The sequence below is a fragment of the Microchirus variegatus genome, assembly GCF_963457635.1.
Source record: "Microchirus variegatus genome assembly, chromosome: 17".
Taxonomy (NCBI): domain Eukaryota; kingdom Metazoa; phylum Chordata; class Actinopteri; order Pleuronectiformes; family Soleidae; genus Microchirus; species Microchirus variegatus.
The window spans coordinates 577,514-594,823 of NC_139818.1; the positions used below are offsets into that span (position 1 = coordinate 577,514).

Below are 17,310 nucleotides of genomic sequence, written 5' to 3' on the forward strand. Positions count from 1 at the left end.
TTACTGAAGAAAAGGGGGAGCGCTCTCTTGTTTCCTCTCCGGGACTAAACAATCCCAGTCTAATTTATTTTTCCAGGACAGAATATGTACATGTGTTAATGGGAAAGTCCAATCAAATTAACTATAATTAGGCAAACTGAGAAGTGAGCTGAGGCAGACGTACAGTACGCTGCTACATGCCAGCAAATTACACTTCTGCTTAAAAAAACACGTACACGTGCATCTCCTCCGACACCTGCTGCCACACATCGAGCTACGTCCACACGTCGAGCTACGTCCACACGTCGAGCTACGTCCACACGTCGAGCTACGTCCACACGCCGAGCTACGTCCACACGCCGAGCTACGTCCACACGCCGAGCTACTCCACAAGCCGAGCTACGTCCACACACCCAGCTTAATCATCACAGCTACGTCCACTACGTCCACACACTGAGCTAAATCATCACAGCTACGTCCTCAGAGCTGCAAGTGGATGTGGCAGGAAAACACGCAGGTTCAAGCTAAAACAAAAACAGACAGATATGTTCTGAGGTAATGTGTTTGGACAGTTCTGTGTGAGGAGTAAGAAGACTTACTTATATTATATGATATTCTTGTATCATATAATATACTTCAGCAGCAGCAGAAACAGCAGCAGCATCAGCAGCAGCATCAGCAGCAGCGACCAGCGCTGCACTAAATCATCAGATAAATGGCTAATTGTACAGATTAGCCGTCTTGGCAGCCAACTGGACAGACAAGTTAAAAGTGTTTTATTTTAACATTATATGATTCCATCAGCGTGATGGAGACCATTTGGTTTAATGAATGGTTTTAAGGAAGATGGATGACACAAAGACGTATAGAAACAGTTGGGTACAACTATCCACTTAGGAAACATAAACATGCAACATACACTTTTTAATTGAACCTCCAGATTAATGGCACTTCAACACTGAAGCACAGACACTTAGAGAAACCTGTAATAAAAAAGCAAAAGGAAAAACCTGCTCCTGTTTTGACTGACAGTCACTGACCTTAAAGCTAAACCTCACCTGCGTGCTGCAGCAGCAGTTTAGCGATGTCCACGTGTCCGTTCCTCAGGGCGTCCTGCAGTGGACTGACTCCTCCCACCTGGTGATGGAGCACAGGTGCAGGGAGGAAACGCAGCAAAGCCTCCACACACGCCGTGCTGCCATGATTACACGCCTCATGCAGCGGCGTCCAGCCGGCGTGGTCTACACACACACACACATGCAGAAAAGTTTATTGTTATCTGTCACAGCTAGCTCTCTAGCGCTAACTCAGTTAGCAAACAGCTTTTTAAACGTGACAAAAAGCAGCGATTGATTCTGAGGCAGATGACCGAGAAGCATGTGTGCTACAGGCTGTACGTGTTAAAAGTCTTTCTAAGAATGAACATATACTCTTAAATAAAAACATTATGACGTCAGTCTGTTTCATCTGAAATTTAAATTCCAATGAGCAGAAACGCTGATCTCCTCCAGACTGATGTGATTTCAGACGTCTCCTCTTTTCTCTCCACAGAGGAACAAGTTCATTTATGCAGCGACTAAACGTTGATAACATTTCCAGTTATTATATTTGACCTAAAGAGAAGAAGAAGAGAGGAAATTTCTCTGAAATATCAAACTTGATTCAATTCACTTAGCAAAAAAGACCATAATGTGTGAGCGTGCTCTTCCTGGACACACCCTTACATTTTAGTTAAAGGTTAACCTCCACGATGACGACGCACACACACTCCTATTTTTTCTCCCCCCCTTTTCTTCTCTTCAATGTTAATCGCTCCTCGAGAAAAGCAAACAGTGAGAATGAAGTGAGATGACAGAGATAAACGTCTTACCCTTGATGTTGACGTCTGTTCCAGGAAGCTCCAGGATCTGAAGCACAGTGTCCACTTGGTTCTTCTTACACGCTCTGTGAAGAAGAGTCTCTCCTTCGTCCAGGAAACGGCGAGCGGACACAAAAACACCCAGAGAAGAGAAGGGAGAATCCAACATTAGGGTGTGTCTGATGTCCTGCCCATTGTCCCCCTCCGTACGCTCAACACACCAATAAGACAGCACAGAAATGTCCCCAAACACTGACAAGAAAAAGCCTGACCTAAAAAAGTACGAGCCGCCAATGAGGATGCGATTAAAGTGATGAGAAGAAGGGGGGGGGGGTCTTTCCAAAATTAAAAATGGGTGGTTGTACTAATTCGCCTTCGCAGAGATTTCCCAGCAAAGTTAATATCAGGGCGGTGGGCGAGTGAGAAAGAAGACTTGCTTCCTGTCCGCTGGTCTCTATATTGTTAGTTGAGAGGAAGTTATGGTAGAAAGCCCACGCACAAAGACTCACAAAAGGATTGTTCACACATCCAGGGTTCAAACGCTCCGCTGGGCATTGCTCCTGTCACCACGTGATATTTAATCAGCAAAACAGCCACAGAAAATACATCTCGAGGATTTCATTTTCATTTTTAAAGACCATTTTCAAACCCTTTTCTTTTTTTTTCATCTCTAGCTCATGCCTTTCTTTTTCCTGATTCAATATTAAATGGGGAATATATTAGTGGAGCAGAGCCCCCTCTTTTCATGTATGGCTGAACTTCAGAGGGAAGTTAAAGGCCAAGCATGAGTGGCTCTGTGCTCGCCAGTATAATACACAACTGCAAAGCCTGTAATAAATGCTTTACTAGTTCTCCCCAGGATGCCACGCCTGTACAGGGGCTCCACTCCAGCTCTACACAGCACACACAGGGCAAACAGAGGTGGGGGTGAGAAGGAAGAAGCCGTGGAGGAGACAGTCAAAGGCTTCCCTGCATTTCAAAGCAGAAGAAAGCTGGGATCTATTTATTCTGAAGAATTCCTTTCTTCCAGGTGTCTTTGAGGATGTAGGAGACGTATTAAATGCCATCCGTCGGTGGTAAAGAGGTTGAACAGAGGATGGGAAACATAAAACGTAGAGATGGAAGGGCTGTTTATCAAAAGGAAGATCATTTGTATTCTCCCTGGAAATACAACGCAAAACCTAACAAATAGATTATTATTATTATAATTCAGGTTAATAACGTTCAAGAATCTTCCAAATATAAATGTTGTGAATCATTAAAAAGATTAAAAACATGACGTAGTGCTACACTAGGATGAAATAAAAGAAACGACTAAAGCGTTCAAAGGCCAATGTCAAGTGGAAAGAATGATATATTGTGGAGACTGGGACAGCCCATGGCTGAATGGAAGGGAATTGGGCTTGTAAATGGAGAGTTGCCAGTTTGAATCCCTGCCAGGTCAAGGGCTGGTGTACCTCTGAGCAAGGTACCCAATCCCCATTGCTCATTGTTAACTGGACACTCGTCCTAGTGCTGGATAAAGAAGGGAATCTGTGGATAAAACCGAGGGAGAAGCCAAAAGAAAAAGAGGATTTTATCAGTGAGACTGTGACGCTGTCTTCACATGATGAAGAAAACTCTCTTCCTGCAGCACTTCCTCACTGTCCTTCATCATATGTTTATGCATCAGATTTATTTGAATCCAAAAGGTTTGGGCTGAGTGTTTATTTTAAAGTGATAACACACTTATACAAACTTTTATTTGTATTACATTCAATTTGCGCCAATAAAAGCAGACTAAATGTCCCACAGAAATGACACTGGTGGTTGAACAGCATCAGTATCAGTGACAATAATGAAGCCAATCAATGAAACAAACCCTTTTCAAACAAATGGTGAAACCCAAAGCAAACAACAGTCTCTAATGAGTAAGTTGTACTGTGTGCCATGACAGTGTTCTACATGTGCTGCTCTGCTATTACTGCGCTCTAAAACGCTGTGATTAAACAGCCATTCCCCGACACCCCATGTGTACACATCCTCACAAATGCCAGGACCAATCCATGCACTGTTAAATCACTTTAATGGCTCCAATTTGGACACAACGCCTCTATTATAGGGGTAATTGCATGCTCAGCATTTACAAGCACGGAAAGGATAAATCCGCCTGTCCTTTTCTATAAATCCCCCGTTTCACACTTTAATAGAAAAGTTAAATGTATGTGTTGCTCTTTATATCCTTTAGTCTGCTAACTACACTTCTGTAAAGTGTGGCTTGGCTCGCCAATCCCTGCACCACAAAGCTGTAACAATGCCATTTGTCTGGAATGTGTTAGAAAGGTATTCTGTGCCACTTTAGTGGATATATTTAAAACTCAAAGACTGCTGCTGTTCATGGCTCTGAGTACCACAGTTTTCACTCTGTCTCTAAACAAGTGAGTGGCCTTCAACTAAGTGACCATCATTTAAAAATTCCACTGGTGAAGATTTTAATGCAAGATATTTCCATTTAAATGCTAAAAAACAACATGGGGCAGCAACAAAGGCCCAGAGGCGATGCCAGCAGGAAGTAATGGACCCAAACACAAATGCTAAATATAAAAGCTTATATTAAAGCATACATTTCCTACAGATGGTTCATAGTTTGACTAGAATCAATTTTCACTTCAAATGATTCTTTTATTCACTGTGTAGAAAAGCTGGCTCATGAACTGGAGCTGAATTAAATGAAGAGTGTTTTCATATGCAAAACCTCCACCACACTCAAGTCAGACTTCAGACGTTCTGAGGAATAGTCCAGTCTGTTCTTATTACCACAGAAGAAGAAGAGTCTCACTTCAGCTCCAGTGTCCATGAGATGATTTCATGATTTCATGATTTCACTGTACTGATGATTTTACTGATGCGACACAAGCCAGGAAGATGTCAGTCATCATGGTTGAGTTTCAGAAACATTTACAGTTCTGCAGCAAACTTCTTCTTCTGAGAAAGACGTCGTCACACAACTGAAAGTTCCAGCAACTGTTTGTCAGCAGCAAAAACACTCAGGAGTTGTTGTTTTGTTTGTGTAAAAACTCAGATATGACAGTGGATTGTCGTGACATGGTGGGAACAGGATGGTTTTAAAGTTTGAGTTTAAAACACTGTGTCACTATGGTGTTAAAATGATCACTCTTGATCAATTAAAGGTGCAGTGGGAAGGATTTTCAGCAGAAATGGAATCTGCCATGTTGCACATCTATGTTTCCAGAGGAGACAAACCAAACACTGGCTCAGCAGAATGTTTTACTTTAGATCTGTGTTGCCTGAAGGTAACTGTAGATCTCTACCATGTTTGGAAGGGAGAAGTGAGGTGAGGGCTTTTGACTTGTAGCTATGTGTAAAGGTTTAGTTGCTTCTTAATAAACATCAATACTTTCCATGCCCCCATATATATGCTCAGAGGTATGTGGAGGGATCCATGTGCACTTGTTTGTCTCTATATAATCTATAATGGTTGCAGCTCTATATCCATGTGTGAGACGTTCATAGTATGAAGAAAAGTCTAGGCTTGTCCATGAACATGTGAGTAATATACAGCGAGTACGACATGACCCTAATACTGTACTTTCCATTCGTTGTGAAGCTTAAGTTCACAAGAACAATCAACCGGGTCTTTGGTGGATTCTGCAGCATAAACGATGACTTTACAAGTTTGTCTCAGGAAGCTAAAAGTAAACCCATTTTAAAGTCATGGAAAACCCACTGCAGTTCTTGTCTGACACCCGACATAACATTATAGTCAGGCTGATTTAAATCGAAATCTCTGCTGAGCTTCCACAAGCAAATATGGAACTGAAAAAGAGAAGTTGATCCCAAATCCCTCAACCCCCTCTGAGCTACTGTGACAAAGATACTGAGGTTGCAGGAGGCGAGATAGAAGTGCAGCAAATAAGAAAGTGAGCTTACATATGTGTGAGAAAGAGAGGCAGGGAAGAGAAAGGAGGATGAGCGGGCGAGAGGAGAGGAAGCTGTGCCGATGGTTCATCAAAAATTAATGCCGACCGCATCGGTATAGAGATCACGTAGTGGAAAAACAACACATGCCAACAGCCTTGAGTCTCCTGCCTCAGCCCTCCCTCTCCTTTACCCTCCACCCCTCCTTCACACCAGCAGCAGGCCTTTCTGATCAGGTGGAGGAGGGAGATATGAGCTCTGACACCTTCCAGAGTTCACACAGAGTACCATACCTCTAATTGCAGGAAGTTCCACCACTCCAGTTGCTGTATATCTGCAGTGATAGCCTAATTGCTGCATTTAATATCCCTAAAATGGAGATCTGACGTGCTTGTGTGCAAGCGTATGCTCATATGTGTCATTGTTTTGCGTGAGAAAAGCCATTATTTCTCTGCGGGGCCATTTATTTATTTATCCCTTACTTTTTTTTTCAAATAAAAAAAGGTAAATAGCACATGAAGAAAAGACGTGCGACAAAACAGAGGGAGATGTTGAATTTAAATGTGAATAGAGCAAGTGGAAACAGAGGAGGAGGAGGAAGTGGTACAGTGGTGATACTACAGTGGTGATACTATAGTGGTGATACTACAGTGATGATACTACACTACAGTGGTGATACTATAGTGGTGATACTACACTACAGTGGTGATACTACAGTGGTGATACTACAGCGGTGATGATAATACAGTGGTGATACTACAGTGGTGATACTACAGTGGTGATACTACAGTGGTGATACTACAGCGGTGATGATAATACAGTGGTGATACTACAGTGGTGATAATACAGTGGTGATACTACAGTGGTGATACTACAGTGGTGATACTACAGTGGTGATATCCACACTTTGCCCTGAATCCACACATCAGGCTTACGTATGCAGCAAAGTTGCTCTTACAGCTGACGACATGGAAGTGTGGTGCAAATCAATCACTCTCTCCATATATTATGTGCTCTTCATTAAACTGAATGTGATGACAGAGCGATCATGTCCCTCTTTACTGATGACCCAGTGCAGAGCATCAGTCCATTACAAGTCTGCTGCTTGCAAATGTGAAGCTATACTGTCAAGCAGTGTGTGTGTGTGTGTGTGTGTGTGTGTGTGTGTGTGTGTGTGTGTGTGTGTGTGAGTCTGTGTGTGTGTGTGTGTGTGAGCCCAACCTGCTGCATTGACTCTCTTCAAACCTCGGGGGATGTTCTCCTTCTCCACACTCGTTTCCTTCGAACTCTGAGTTCTGTATGAATAGAAAAGGGTTGGAGGGGGTTAACAGGCGATACACACAGTACAAGCACACACACATGTACATGTACTAATCCTAATTCCATAAGAAATGTCCCATGATTCACAAGAGCAGGCCTATGTTTCAGTGACTGACCATTTCAACGTGACAGCGCGGAAACCCAGAGGAAGAGAAAGTGGAACGGGCATCACTGAACTGTGAGGAGAGCCATTAGCAAATGAATCCCTCGAGGTGCTTTATCATCTTTTTTGAAATATGACAATATCTGTCAAAACTGTACTGCATTGGCCACACACACACACACACACACACACACACACACAATCCTCCAATTCCATCTCCAAAGTACTTTTCCTCCCACTTAACACCTCAAACACAGAGACGGTGAATACGATGTGAGCAAGCACATTAGGAGGAATAACTAGTAAAAGAAAGTGAAGCCTCTTCAAAGTAGTGGCGTGCTAATAGCTGTGGGCTGTCACTAGTCCTGCGAGTGGGTATAAGAGATGTGCCTGCATGCAGCCTGACAGGTGTCTTGTGTGTATGTGTGCGTGCACGTGCGCGTGCGCTGCATGGAAGCGCAGTGCCATCCGTATTACAGGGAAGAGGCTTGTTCCCTGGTAATTGGCTTGTTCAGAAGCCAGGAAGAAGCTCCCAGCAGTGAGGAGGAAACACACGTCCTGTCACGCATTGCTTGTTATTAGCGGCGACAAGGCTGAGAAGAGATGAGACAAGCTCCATGTGTATGAGTGTGTGCTCGCACATATGTATGAGTGTGTGTGTGTGTGTGTGGAGGATGAAGGTGCATCACATCTCTTTTTCAAACCACTTCACCCAAGTGTCCCATGTCCATATAGGCTGACTGCAGTGAAGCAGTGGAAGTTGACAGAAGTTGGCTTGTGTACGCCTCCTCACTTTCTCCTTCCCTCATGGCCTACTTTAGGACACCAGTCTGCTGTCAGTGGGCCAGCGTTCATTTCTCAGCCTGGGGCACCATCAACCCTTGGAGGACAACTTTCAAAAAAATCCTAGTGTATAGTGTATATCAGATACCACACCATGAGGATGCTACACATTACGCAAAAAGAAAATCTACCTCCTTTTATATATAGGTTTGCAAAAATAATCAATTATTAATCAAATACTACAACAATCCTCTGCTATTTTCACAAGCAAGAAGACGTTAATTCCACTGCAAAGGTGTTCAGCAGTGTGATTGATCTTCATTATCTGAAACTGATTATGAGCAGATTTGTTCAGAGGAGATGAACCAAAGTATTGTCACAGTAAGACGGTTTAAAAAGGTATCGGCAAATCACCGAGCTTCAACATTACAACTAAAATCCCTCACTGCACGGAGACAAACGGTCGGTCAGTCGTCCTGTTAGCCTGGCACGGTTTGGTCAGTCGTCCTGTTAGCCCGGCACGGTTTGGTCAGTCGTCCTGTTAGCCTGGCACGGTTTGGTTAATCGTCCTGTTAGCCTGGCACAGTTTGGTCAGTCGTCCTGTTAGCCTGGCACAGTTTGGTCAGTCGTCCTGTTAGCCTGGCACGGTTTGGTTAATCGTCCTGTTAGCCTGGCACGGTTTGGTTAGTCGTCCTGTTAGCCTGGCACGGTTTGGTTAATCGTCCTGTTAGCCTGGCACGGTTTGGTTAGTCGTCCTGTTAGCCTGGCACGGTTTGGTTAGTCGTCCTGTTAGCCTGGCACAGTTTGGTCAGTCGTCCTGTTAGCCTGGCACGGTTTGGTCAGTCGTCCTGTTAGCCTGGCACGGTTTGGTCAGTCGTCCTGTTAGCCTGGCACGGTTTGGTTAATCGTCCTGTTAGCCTGGCACGGTTTGGTTAATCGTCCTGTTAGCCTGGCACGGTTTGGTTAATCGTCCTGTTAGCCTGGCACGGTTTGGCCAGGTGCCTGAATGCCAGGCTGTGTATTGGTGCAGAAGAAGCTGAACCTGACAGTAAAACAACCTAATGTGTTGGTTAGGGTTAACCTGTGGGTTAGGGTTAACCTGTGGGTTAGGGTTAACCTGTGGGTTAGGGTTAGGGTTAACCTGTGGGTTAGGGTTAGGGTTAACCTGTGGGTTAGGGTTAGGGTTAACCTGTGGGTTAGGGTTAGGGTTAACCTGTGATCCCTCACATCCTACCTGGTTTTTGTCTTATCTACTGAGTTGTTTTTAAATCTTGTTAAATGTGAGTAAATGCATGAATGTAAGTATTAACTGTGTGTGTCGCACATAGAATTCAACCTTGAATCAAGGAGAAAAGATTGACTTTTAGTTTCAGAGCTTGATTTATTACTCTCTTTGTCGTTATGATTTCTTTCCTTCTTTAAGGTCAAATGATTATTTTTTTTTTACATGGCCTTTGGCATTTCTTTATCTCACCAATGCAGACTGCATTCCTTATTTTATTCCCGTGTTAATCTCATGTCTGTGTCAAAGTAAGCTCAATATTAAAATTAGAGCTGCATGATGTTTTTTTTTGTTTTTTTTTTTTAAATGAATCATATTGCAATTATTTTGACAGATCAGTAATCAGTACATGACCCATAATAGGTACTGTTCAATTTGGAAACATGGGAAGAATATATGACAAAACTATGACATTCTCAGACATCACTCTTACACTCTTGTGCTGTTTGCTCACAAATGAGTGTCTTTAAATTTGTTAAAGTCAAAATAATTAAACGTTATGATGAGATGGAGTAAAACGAGCAGAGAGTGATGGAGGGATGAGGATGAGATCAACCAGTAGCCTTTACATGAACTTGCTCCCTGGTGATTCCTGGCCTTCTTCAGGCCAACTACCTGCTGGTGGAAGAGCAGATGTCTGACTCAGGGTGTGGAGAGCAAGTGTGTGTGTGTGTGTGTGTGTGTGTGTGTGTGTGTGTGTGTGTGTGTGTGTGTGTGTGTGTGTGTGTGTGTGTGTGTGTGTGCGTGTGCGTGTGCGTGTGTGTGTGTGCGTGTGTAATTGCATTCAGAGAGGGATTTAGTATGCAAGAGGGAAGATGAAGAGAGGCGAGGAACAGGGGTGAAGGCTGAGAGCTGCTGGTCCAACACAAAGGCCTGATGGGATATCAATGCCAGATCACACTCAGCAATGTGTGTGTGAGTGACCTGGTCAGGACCAGTAGTCCTCATGGAGACCAAAACCTGGTCCTAATGAGGCAGAAGATTCAAATTCTGGTTAAAGCATTAACTGGTTTGGGACAATGCTTAGTTTAGGATGACCAAATGAATGGAAGTCGATGCATGTCCTTAAAAGGATAGCTGTGTGATCGTGTGTGTGTGTGTGTGTGTGTGTGAGGAGGGTTCTAACCTCCCGGTGCACCCCTTCTGTCTGCCCACACACATACTGATAGGATCAGACACACACACACACACACACACACACACACACACACACACACACACACACACACACACACACACACACACACACACACACACACACACACACACACACACACACACACACACACACACACACACACACACACACACACACACACACACACACACACACACACACACACACACCCTCTCCAGGTGTTCCTTTGTTCATTTTCCCTCTCATTTCTCTTTGAAACTCAGCATTTTGCCTCATTTTGTCTGAAATGCCTTAAATCTATCAGGAGGAGGTGTGGGTGTTATTTTAGCCTTACGACCTGACAAAGGTGATGGATGAAGTCGTTTGACAGAATGACAACACCACACTCTGCCTTTAAATCACAAACAACTTCAAATCTACAAGAGGAGAGTGGATGTTGTGAGTTTTTCACTTTAGAATAAGAAAGTGACTTCATTTAAAACATATCTTCAGTGTTTTAAACTCCATGAGGAATGTCTTCACCCAGCCTTCACTCCTGACTCTGATCACCTGGATGAACATGAACGTTTGTAGTGAACCTTACTTTTTAACCACTTTATTTCATCATTCAAATCACCTGAAGTAAAAAGGACAAAAACAACCAGAGTGTAACCTTGTCACTGAGGTGCTGTGGTTTCCTTCTTCCTCTGTTTGTGTCATCACGAGTCACACACGGGTAAAGCAGAGGTGAAAAAAATAAAACAAGAACACTTTCAATGGGAACGGTGTTAATTTCCTTATTTAACAGCTTCACAAATCCCTGGGTGTAGCCGCTAATTTTAGTGTGAAAGAGGCTTTATTGTCCACCTCTGCATGGACTGTATGTCATCACATGTTCTGCTTCAGGCATTAAAGTGAACCAGCAGGGAAACGTATCAGTGTGTCGACAGACTGTGAGCTGTGTGGAACTGACCTGCAGTCAGTCTGCTGGCTGCTGCAGCTGTGGGAGGTGAGTCCTGTGCTAACACCAGCACCGCTGCGGCTCTGAGCTAAACATCCCAGAGAGGGCAGGTAAGACAGCACCTGTCACACAGACACACAAGGTTACACAAGGTTACACAAGGTCACACAAGGTCACACGCTGCCGTCACATTCTCAGTGAATATGCATCTTTAGGAGACTGAGGACTGGAAGAACAAAGACACCAGCAGTGAGTGTCTATAATGTTACACAGAGTGTGTTTAACTGTGTGGAATTGTGTAACTAGATTTTCTAAAACCAAAATAGCCATAGAGAGAGAACTGAATGTAAAACTGAATGAAGAACATGTGTACGCACCATTTTCCTGAGAGAGAGAGGTTCATCTCCCAGAGTCAATCCACTTCTGCTGCAGAGATTCCTGAATATGGCATCAGCCATCACCACCTTCAGTCTGGTCGAGGAAACCCGAACAACCAGCTCCACCACAGCTGCTGGACTCACATCTACAGAAGGAAACAAAAGACACAAAAACACAACAATGACTTTGTCTGAAAACTCACCACAGTCATCAGAGCATGAAGATCTGATTCCGTACCCTGACTGATAAGAGTTAAGTGCTCTGCGAGGTCTTGGAGACCTTTTTCCACCAGGTTCTGGTTGAGTTTGAAGTTCTGCTGACACCAGAACTCCACCAGCACAGACAGGATCTCCAGCAGAGTGTCGGCCACTTGCAGCCTCTGCTTCTCTTCACTCTCCTTATATTCCTTCATTGAAAATAAACCACACCATCGTCAGCTCTCTCTTCATGTTACTGGCAATATTTATAGTGATGTCATGATGACATCATTCCTACCATAGGCTCACACAATAATAATAATAATAATATAGAAATTAATAATTGTTTCTGATTTTCATGTCTTGATGATGACATCATTAATGACTGTGGGTAACCCTGTGACGCCACACTGTCATAAGAACTACAACACTTCTGTAGTCCCAGGACATGACCACAGATCCTGAGGCAGAGAAAAGGTGACACACCCACTGTAATGATAATGAAGGAAAGTGAATCTAGAGGAGCTGTTAGGCTGCTGTGCAAATAAAGTGCAGCGTGCATTTGTCACTCGACCATAAGATGGACACTCGCTTTTTGTTTGCCTTCTTCATCATTTCCACGTCTCTTCTTGTCTTCACAGGTTTATTGTTTCAGTGTGTTCTAGTCTTTAGTGTTTTGTTGTAGAGCTGCACACTCTTTACTGTCATGTTCTCTCACTGTCTCTCACTCGTAAACACACTGAAGTGAACCGCCTGTCAGAGGAAGACGTTTGGTTTTACTGTCAGAAACTCTGTCGCTACCACTACACACACACACACACACACACAAACACACACAGGTGAACACTATTCCCTTGCTCCCGGCTACATAGATACAAGAGATAGAGAAGAAGAAAACATCTAGTGAGACTAACAATGTACCAGTTCCACATTACCTCACTGGCAGCATGCACCAAAAGCTGTGAGAGTTGTTTCACAGCTTGAGAAAGCAGCGTGGAACGCTCCCACACAGTCCAAAAGGCTCCATAGAGCAAAGATCCTGACGCTGAGGTCTGAGAACCTGCTGTTCCCTGAGGCTGCACAAAATCACTGAGCGACAGAAAGAGGGAAAGACAGGCCATCTAAGTCTGATATGACTGATCAAAGAACATTTGTATTTACATCAAGTCTCATTACCCTGCAGTGATAGAGTACAGCTCCGCCTGGAAGAGCTTGAGGACAAATGCCACCAGGTCATGATGGAAACGTCTCAGTGTTGGTGAAGCAGGTGCAGGAAGTGGGTGACATGTGACCTCACTGGACAGACAGTAACTGAGAGCACACAGTGAATGAGATGCTGTATGACAACATGTCACTATAATAATAATAATGACATCTCTGACGTCAGGATTACCTGGTGGCTGTCTGGAGGAAAGGCCAAAGGCCCGTCTTACACCGAGGACACTGCAACACCTGACTGAAATATTTCTTCATTCTGCTGGGAGACGTCCAGGGAGGGTTAGTGAGGAGCAGCTTATACATGAGCAGCAGGAAATTTCTCTGGAAGAAAGGTTCAGTGTTTTCCTGTGAAAATAATGCACACACAACACGTTAGAGAGGTTCTGACTTGTGCAAACACAAAGAGGATATGAAATGATGTTAATGTTATTACAGTATATGGTTGAAGTACGTCTTTCTTTGCTCTATATTTGTGTAAACTTGAATATTACAGCGTTCACACAGCAACAGTTTGATCATTCTGCTCCTACCTGCTGTGCATATTCTAAGAGGGAGGTGAGATGCGGCGCTGGTGGCAGCAGACCAGGGAACATAGCACTCCTGAGTGAGTCCAAGGCTTCAGTGAAGAGACCGCATTCTATCATCGTAGCAACATCGCTGAAGTCTGTTTCCATCGCCTGAGGGAATAATAGAACAATGATGACATGTAAGAGGTTTATTGAAAAGAGGAGAAAACGTGGAACTCAAAGAGAAGAGCGGCAGAAAAAGGAGAGAAAGGGTGAGGGCAGAAGGGTAATGGAAAGAGGAAGTGAATGAGCATCAAAAGTTCTCAGTGGTCATTTCTGACTGTCACTTATTGGCAAATAGCATATGGACTCGCAGAGAACAGAATGGAAATACATGAGCACGTATAACAGCAGTGTGATGGCGATCCACTTGGGTAAGGTATAGACAGGACAGTGAGGAGCGTTGTTAATGGGCCTGCCAATCAAAACTCTCAGATCACCTGACAGCAGTAGTTAAATCAGTGACCTGCGTATGATGCTCACTTTCACCGCACGTCACTTTCCATTGAAATGTATGACATAAAGAAAATGGAATGACCTGATCTTCTTGATGAAATACAGAGTTATTTTAGAGATGTGTAGCTGAGGTGAGGAGAATGTGTCAGGTACGCTGCACGTCTACCTGTGACTGTGGACACTGAGGGTCATGGTAACCCACAAAGTCCAGGAAGCTCAGTCTCGGGCGGCCCTGTAGGAATGGAATACACTGTATTAACACACACACACACACACACACACACACACACACACACACACACACACACACACACACACACACACACACACACACACACACACACACACACACACACTGTACCCACCTGCTGTTTAACGACATAGTCCTTGACCTCTGTCTCCAATTTAGAGAAGTCAATATCAACGACGCCGGCCTTCGTCATCTCTGTCATCTCATTATCTGTTATGTTGAAATTCATGTCTGTACAGTTTCTCTGCCACAGGAAAGAAAGATGTTCAAACTAAAATACCAAGCCAGTAATTCAAATTATTAATAAAAGTCAACAAAAACCTTTCAGAGAAATAAAACAAACAAACAAACAGGTTTCCTATTGTGTCCTAATGTTTGACAGGCAACTGAAGTCAGATCACAGGTGTGAATCATCACATTAATGAGGGATTAGTTCCATTTAGCTTCATCAGTGTCAGATGTTACACTGTCCTGCCTCAAATGTGTAAAAAAAACACAAAAAAACCCCCACTAATGTTCATCATCACAAATGAGACTGACTTACTCCAAAAAGGTGCTGGACAATGTGGGTCACAGGATAACAAGGTGCATTGTGGGATTTTGAGTTGCCTGTAATGGGTTTAGCTATGACATGAGTGATGGAGACGTGACAGGGAGGAGGGATGTTGTAGATCTCAGCCTTTCCAGCTGTTAGCAGCCTGCAGAAGATCCAAGAATAACACAGAAATGTTAATATTTTGAAACCTTCCTTCATTGTACTTTATAAAGTCTGCGTAGTCTGTACCGTTTGAACATGGCTCTGCGGGAGGCCTCTTCAACCATGAGGAGAACCTTCCACCCTTGAAAGGCCCCTGTTAGCCTCCCACTGGCCACCTTCTCCCTCCACTGTCTGGCAGGGTAGAACACAGTTGGGGCTCCTGTAGAAATGGCCACCTCATAGGGTCCTTCCACAAGCCAGGAACCATTTTTAACACTCTCCAACACATAGTCTGGAGTCACAACCCACTTCCCTGCAGGAGCAGGATTACATTAGTATAACCCAAACTGAATGAATATAAACTATTTATGGCCTTGGATCAATCATCATAACTGACCTGCTGCACAGGCTGCTAAGAACTTCTCACTGGACAAAACCTGTGGGATTATGAGATGGGTGATGGTTTCCTGGTAGACCTGGAAGACAAGGAGGAGGATTGAAGGTCGATCTCATCACTGAAAAATTACTCGACAAATAATAAAGGAAGCTTATTCTGAGATGCTGAAATGTTTGAGAGGGATCGTGACTCACAGAGCCACCGATGTATTTCCCTCCCAGCTGCTGGACTCCCTGGACCAAAACCCTCTTCTCTTCATGGGTCTTGATTCCAGAGATCTGGAAAATGCGAGTGCAGGTCTCCATTCAGAGGACGAAACTGAAGAAATGAGAAAAAGACAGCTTCAAACGACGACATACATTCTGATATGACTTCACACTACTTTGTTTAAGCTTTATTAAAGTTATTCTAGGATGAGTGTTTTTGTCTGTAGGCTGATGTTCTGCTGAAAAACAGAAAAATAATATTCTTCTTCTCATAAACTCCTTCAGTTACCTCATCCTGGTGCCAGGACTGAACTTCCTGTGTGCACGATTTTCAGACTTGAATTTGACCTCTGCATTTACTCGTCTCTGGCTTTTGAAATTGAAAACCATTTTAGTTGGGTTGTCTTTTCTTTTGTTTAGATTGTTTTAATATGTCCAGAAACATTTGGCATAAAACTATGAATAGCTACATTAATAATGTAGATCTATATTCTGAGTTTGGTCGTTACATAGGTGCACATAAACTTCGTTGTGCATTTTTTGGCTCTTGTGTCAAAAATAATTTAGTGAATCATTATAATTATTATTATTTTTTGTTTCTTTACACTTTCAGACTCGGACTCGGAACTGTTGAGCTTTCTTTGATGAGTCGGACCTGAATCACTGGGGACTCAGGAATCGACTCAGGCTCGAGCACGACTGTCGCCTGCAAACTATACAAACTGGATTTACTTCCTGTCACGGTAACATTTTAATAATCTGACATGTTTTTAGTGTGGATTATCGGTCATTTGGAGATAATGCAGCTAATTTAGGCACATTTAGGCCATATCTGACGCTGACACGTCAACACGCAGAAACCTGAACAGTGTTAAGAATCACTATTTATCTGCTACTCCGAAAAGACACTGTTTTACTCCGTGGAAACGCGTAATGCTGTCATTTGTCTTTACCATGAGTTGAATTGGTGTTCGATCCTGGCGCCTCTGGTTCCTTGTGTTGACAATGACGTCACTCCGGCACAACTAACTGTAGCGCGGGAGTTGGTGTGCGGGTGCTCCTGGTGTTTTTGAACGTCGTGTGCGCATTAGCAACACAAAGATCACATCGTATCACAACATATGGATTAATATCGTGGAGATTATGTTTCGTATAAAAAGCTACGTGTTTCCTGAGTCCTGAGTGGCCGCGGAATAAAGACACGAGCACCCCCGTTTGTTTGATTCAGTTGGACGTTCCCGTTTAGCGGAAGTTTTTCCTCTTCCCCTTCTTTGTTTACATTATGAAAATGAGTACATTCTTCGTTATATTTACATAAAAACACATTATGGAAACGAGTTTAGGTCATAAAGTTCGAACAATAAATAAACAAGCAAAAAAACAAGAACTGACAAAAGACGAGGAACGTTTTTCACAAGATAATTTGATGTTTGTGATACCGGAAGTGCTTCTACCACATCCGGGTTGTTGTCACGGACGCTTTCTCAGCCCGGAACCATCACCATCACCGCGCGCTGTGATTAACGGGAATATTCGATTGATCGATTTCCATTCTTCGATTGTGACTCTGTTCATAAACACGCGTGTTTAAACACGCGGTGCGCACACAGCGCTGCTCCGTGGA

The 17,310-nt window shown here is 43.5% G+C and overlaps 1 protein-coding gene across 1 annotated transcript in view; it reads right to left on the reverse strand.

Annotated features, from left to right (window-relative positions):
• slf1 (SMC5-SMC6 complex localization factor 1) overlaps positions 1–15,785 on the reverse strand; it is a gene marked incomplete at its 5' end in the record, with an annotated part of 23,089 nt that extends 7,304 nt beyond the window's left edge. The window contains 16 exons of the mRNA XM_083904141.1: positions 1,038–1,220; positions 1,850–1,942; positions 6,977–7,050; positions 11,334–11,443; positions 11,699–11,844; positions 11,937–12,105; positions 12,832–12,985; positions 13,073–13,207; positions 13,290–13,459; positions 13,645–13,791; positions 14,303–14,368; positions 14,502–14,630; positions 14,931–15,084; positions 15,171–15,396; positions 15,481–15,559; positions 15,675–15,785. Of these exons, the coding sequence (XP_083760267.1) occupies positions 1,038–1,220; positions 1,850–1,942; positions 6,977–7,050; positions 11,334–11,443; positions 11,699–11,844; positions 11,937–12,105; positions 12,832–12,985; positions 13,073–13,207; positions 13,290–13,459; positions 13,645–13,791; positions 14,303–14,368; positions 14,502–14,630; positions 14,931–15,084; positions 15,171–15,396; positions 15,481–15,559; positions 15,675–15,785 (2,146 nt within the window). The remainder of the gene's footprint in view (positions 1–1,037; positions 1,221–1,849; positions 1,943–6,976; positions 7,051–11,333; positions 11,444–11,698; positions 11,845–11,936; positions 12,106–12,831; positions 12,986–13,072; positions 13,208–13,289; positions 13,460–13,644; positions 13,792–14,302; positions 14,369–14,501; positions 14,631–14,930; positions 15,085–15,170; positions 15,397–15,480; positions 15,560–15,674) is intronic.
• Positions 15,786–17,310: the final 1,525 nt, after the last annotated feature.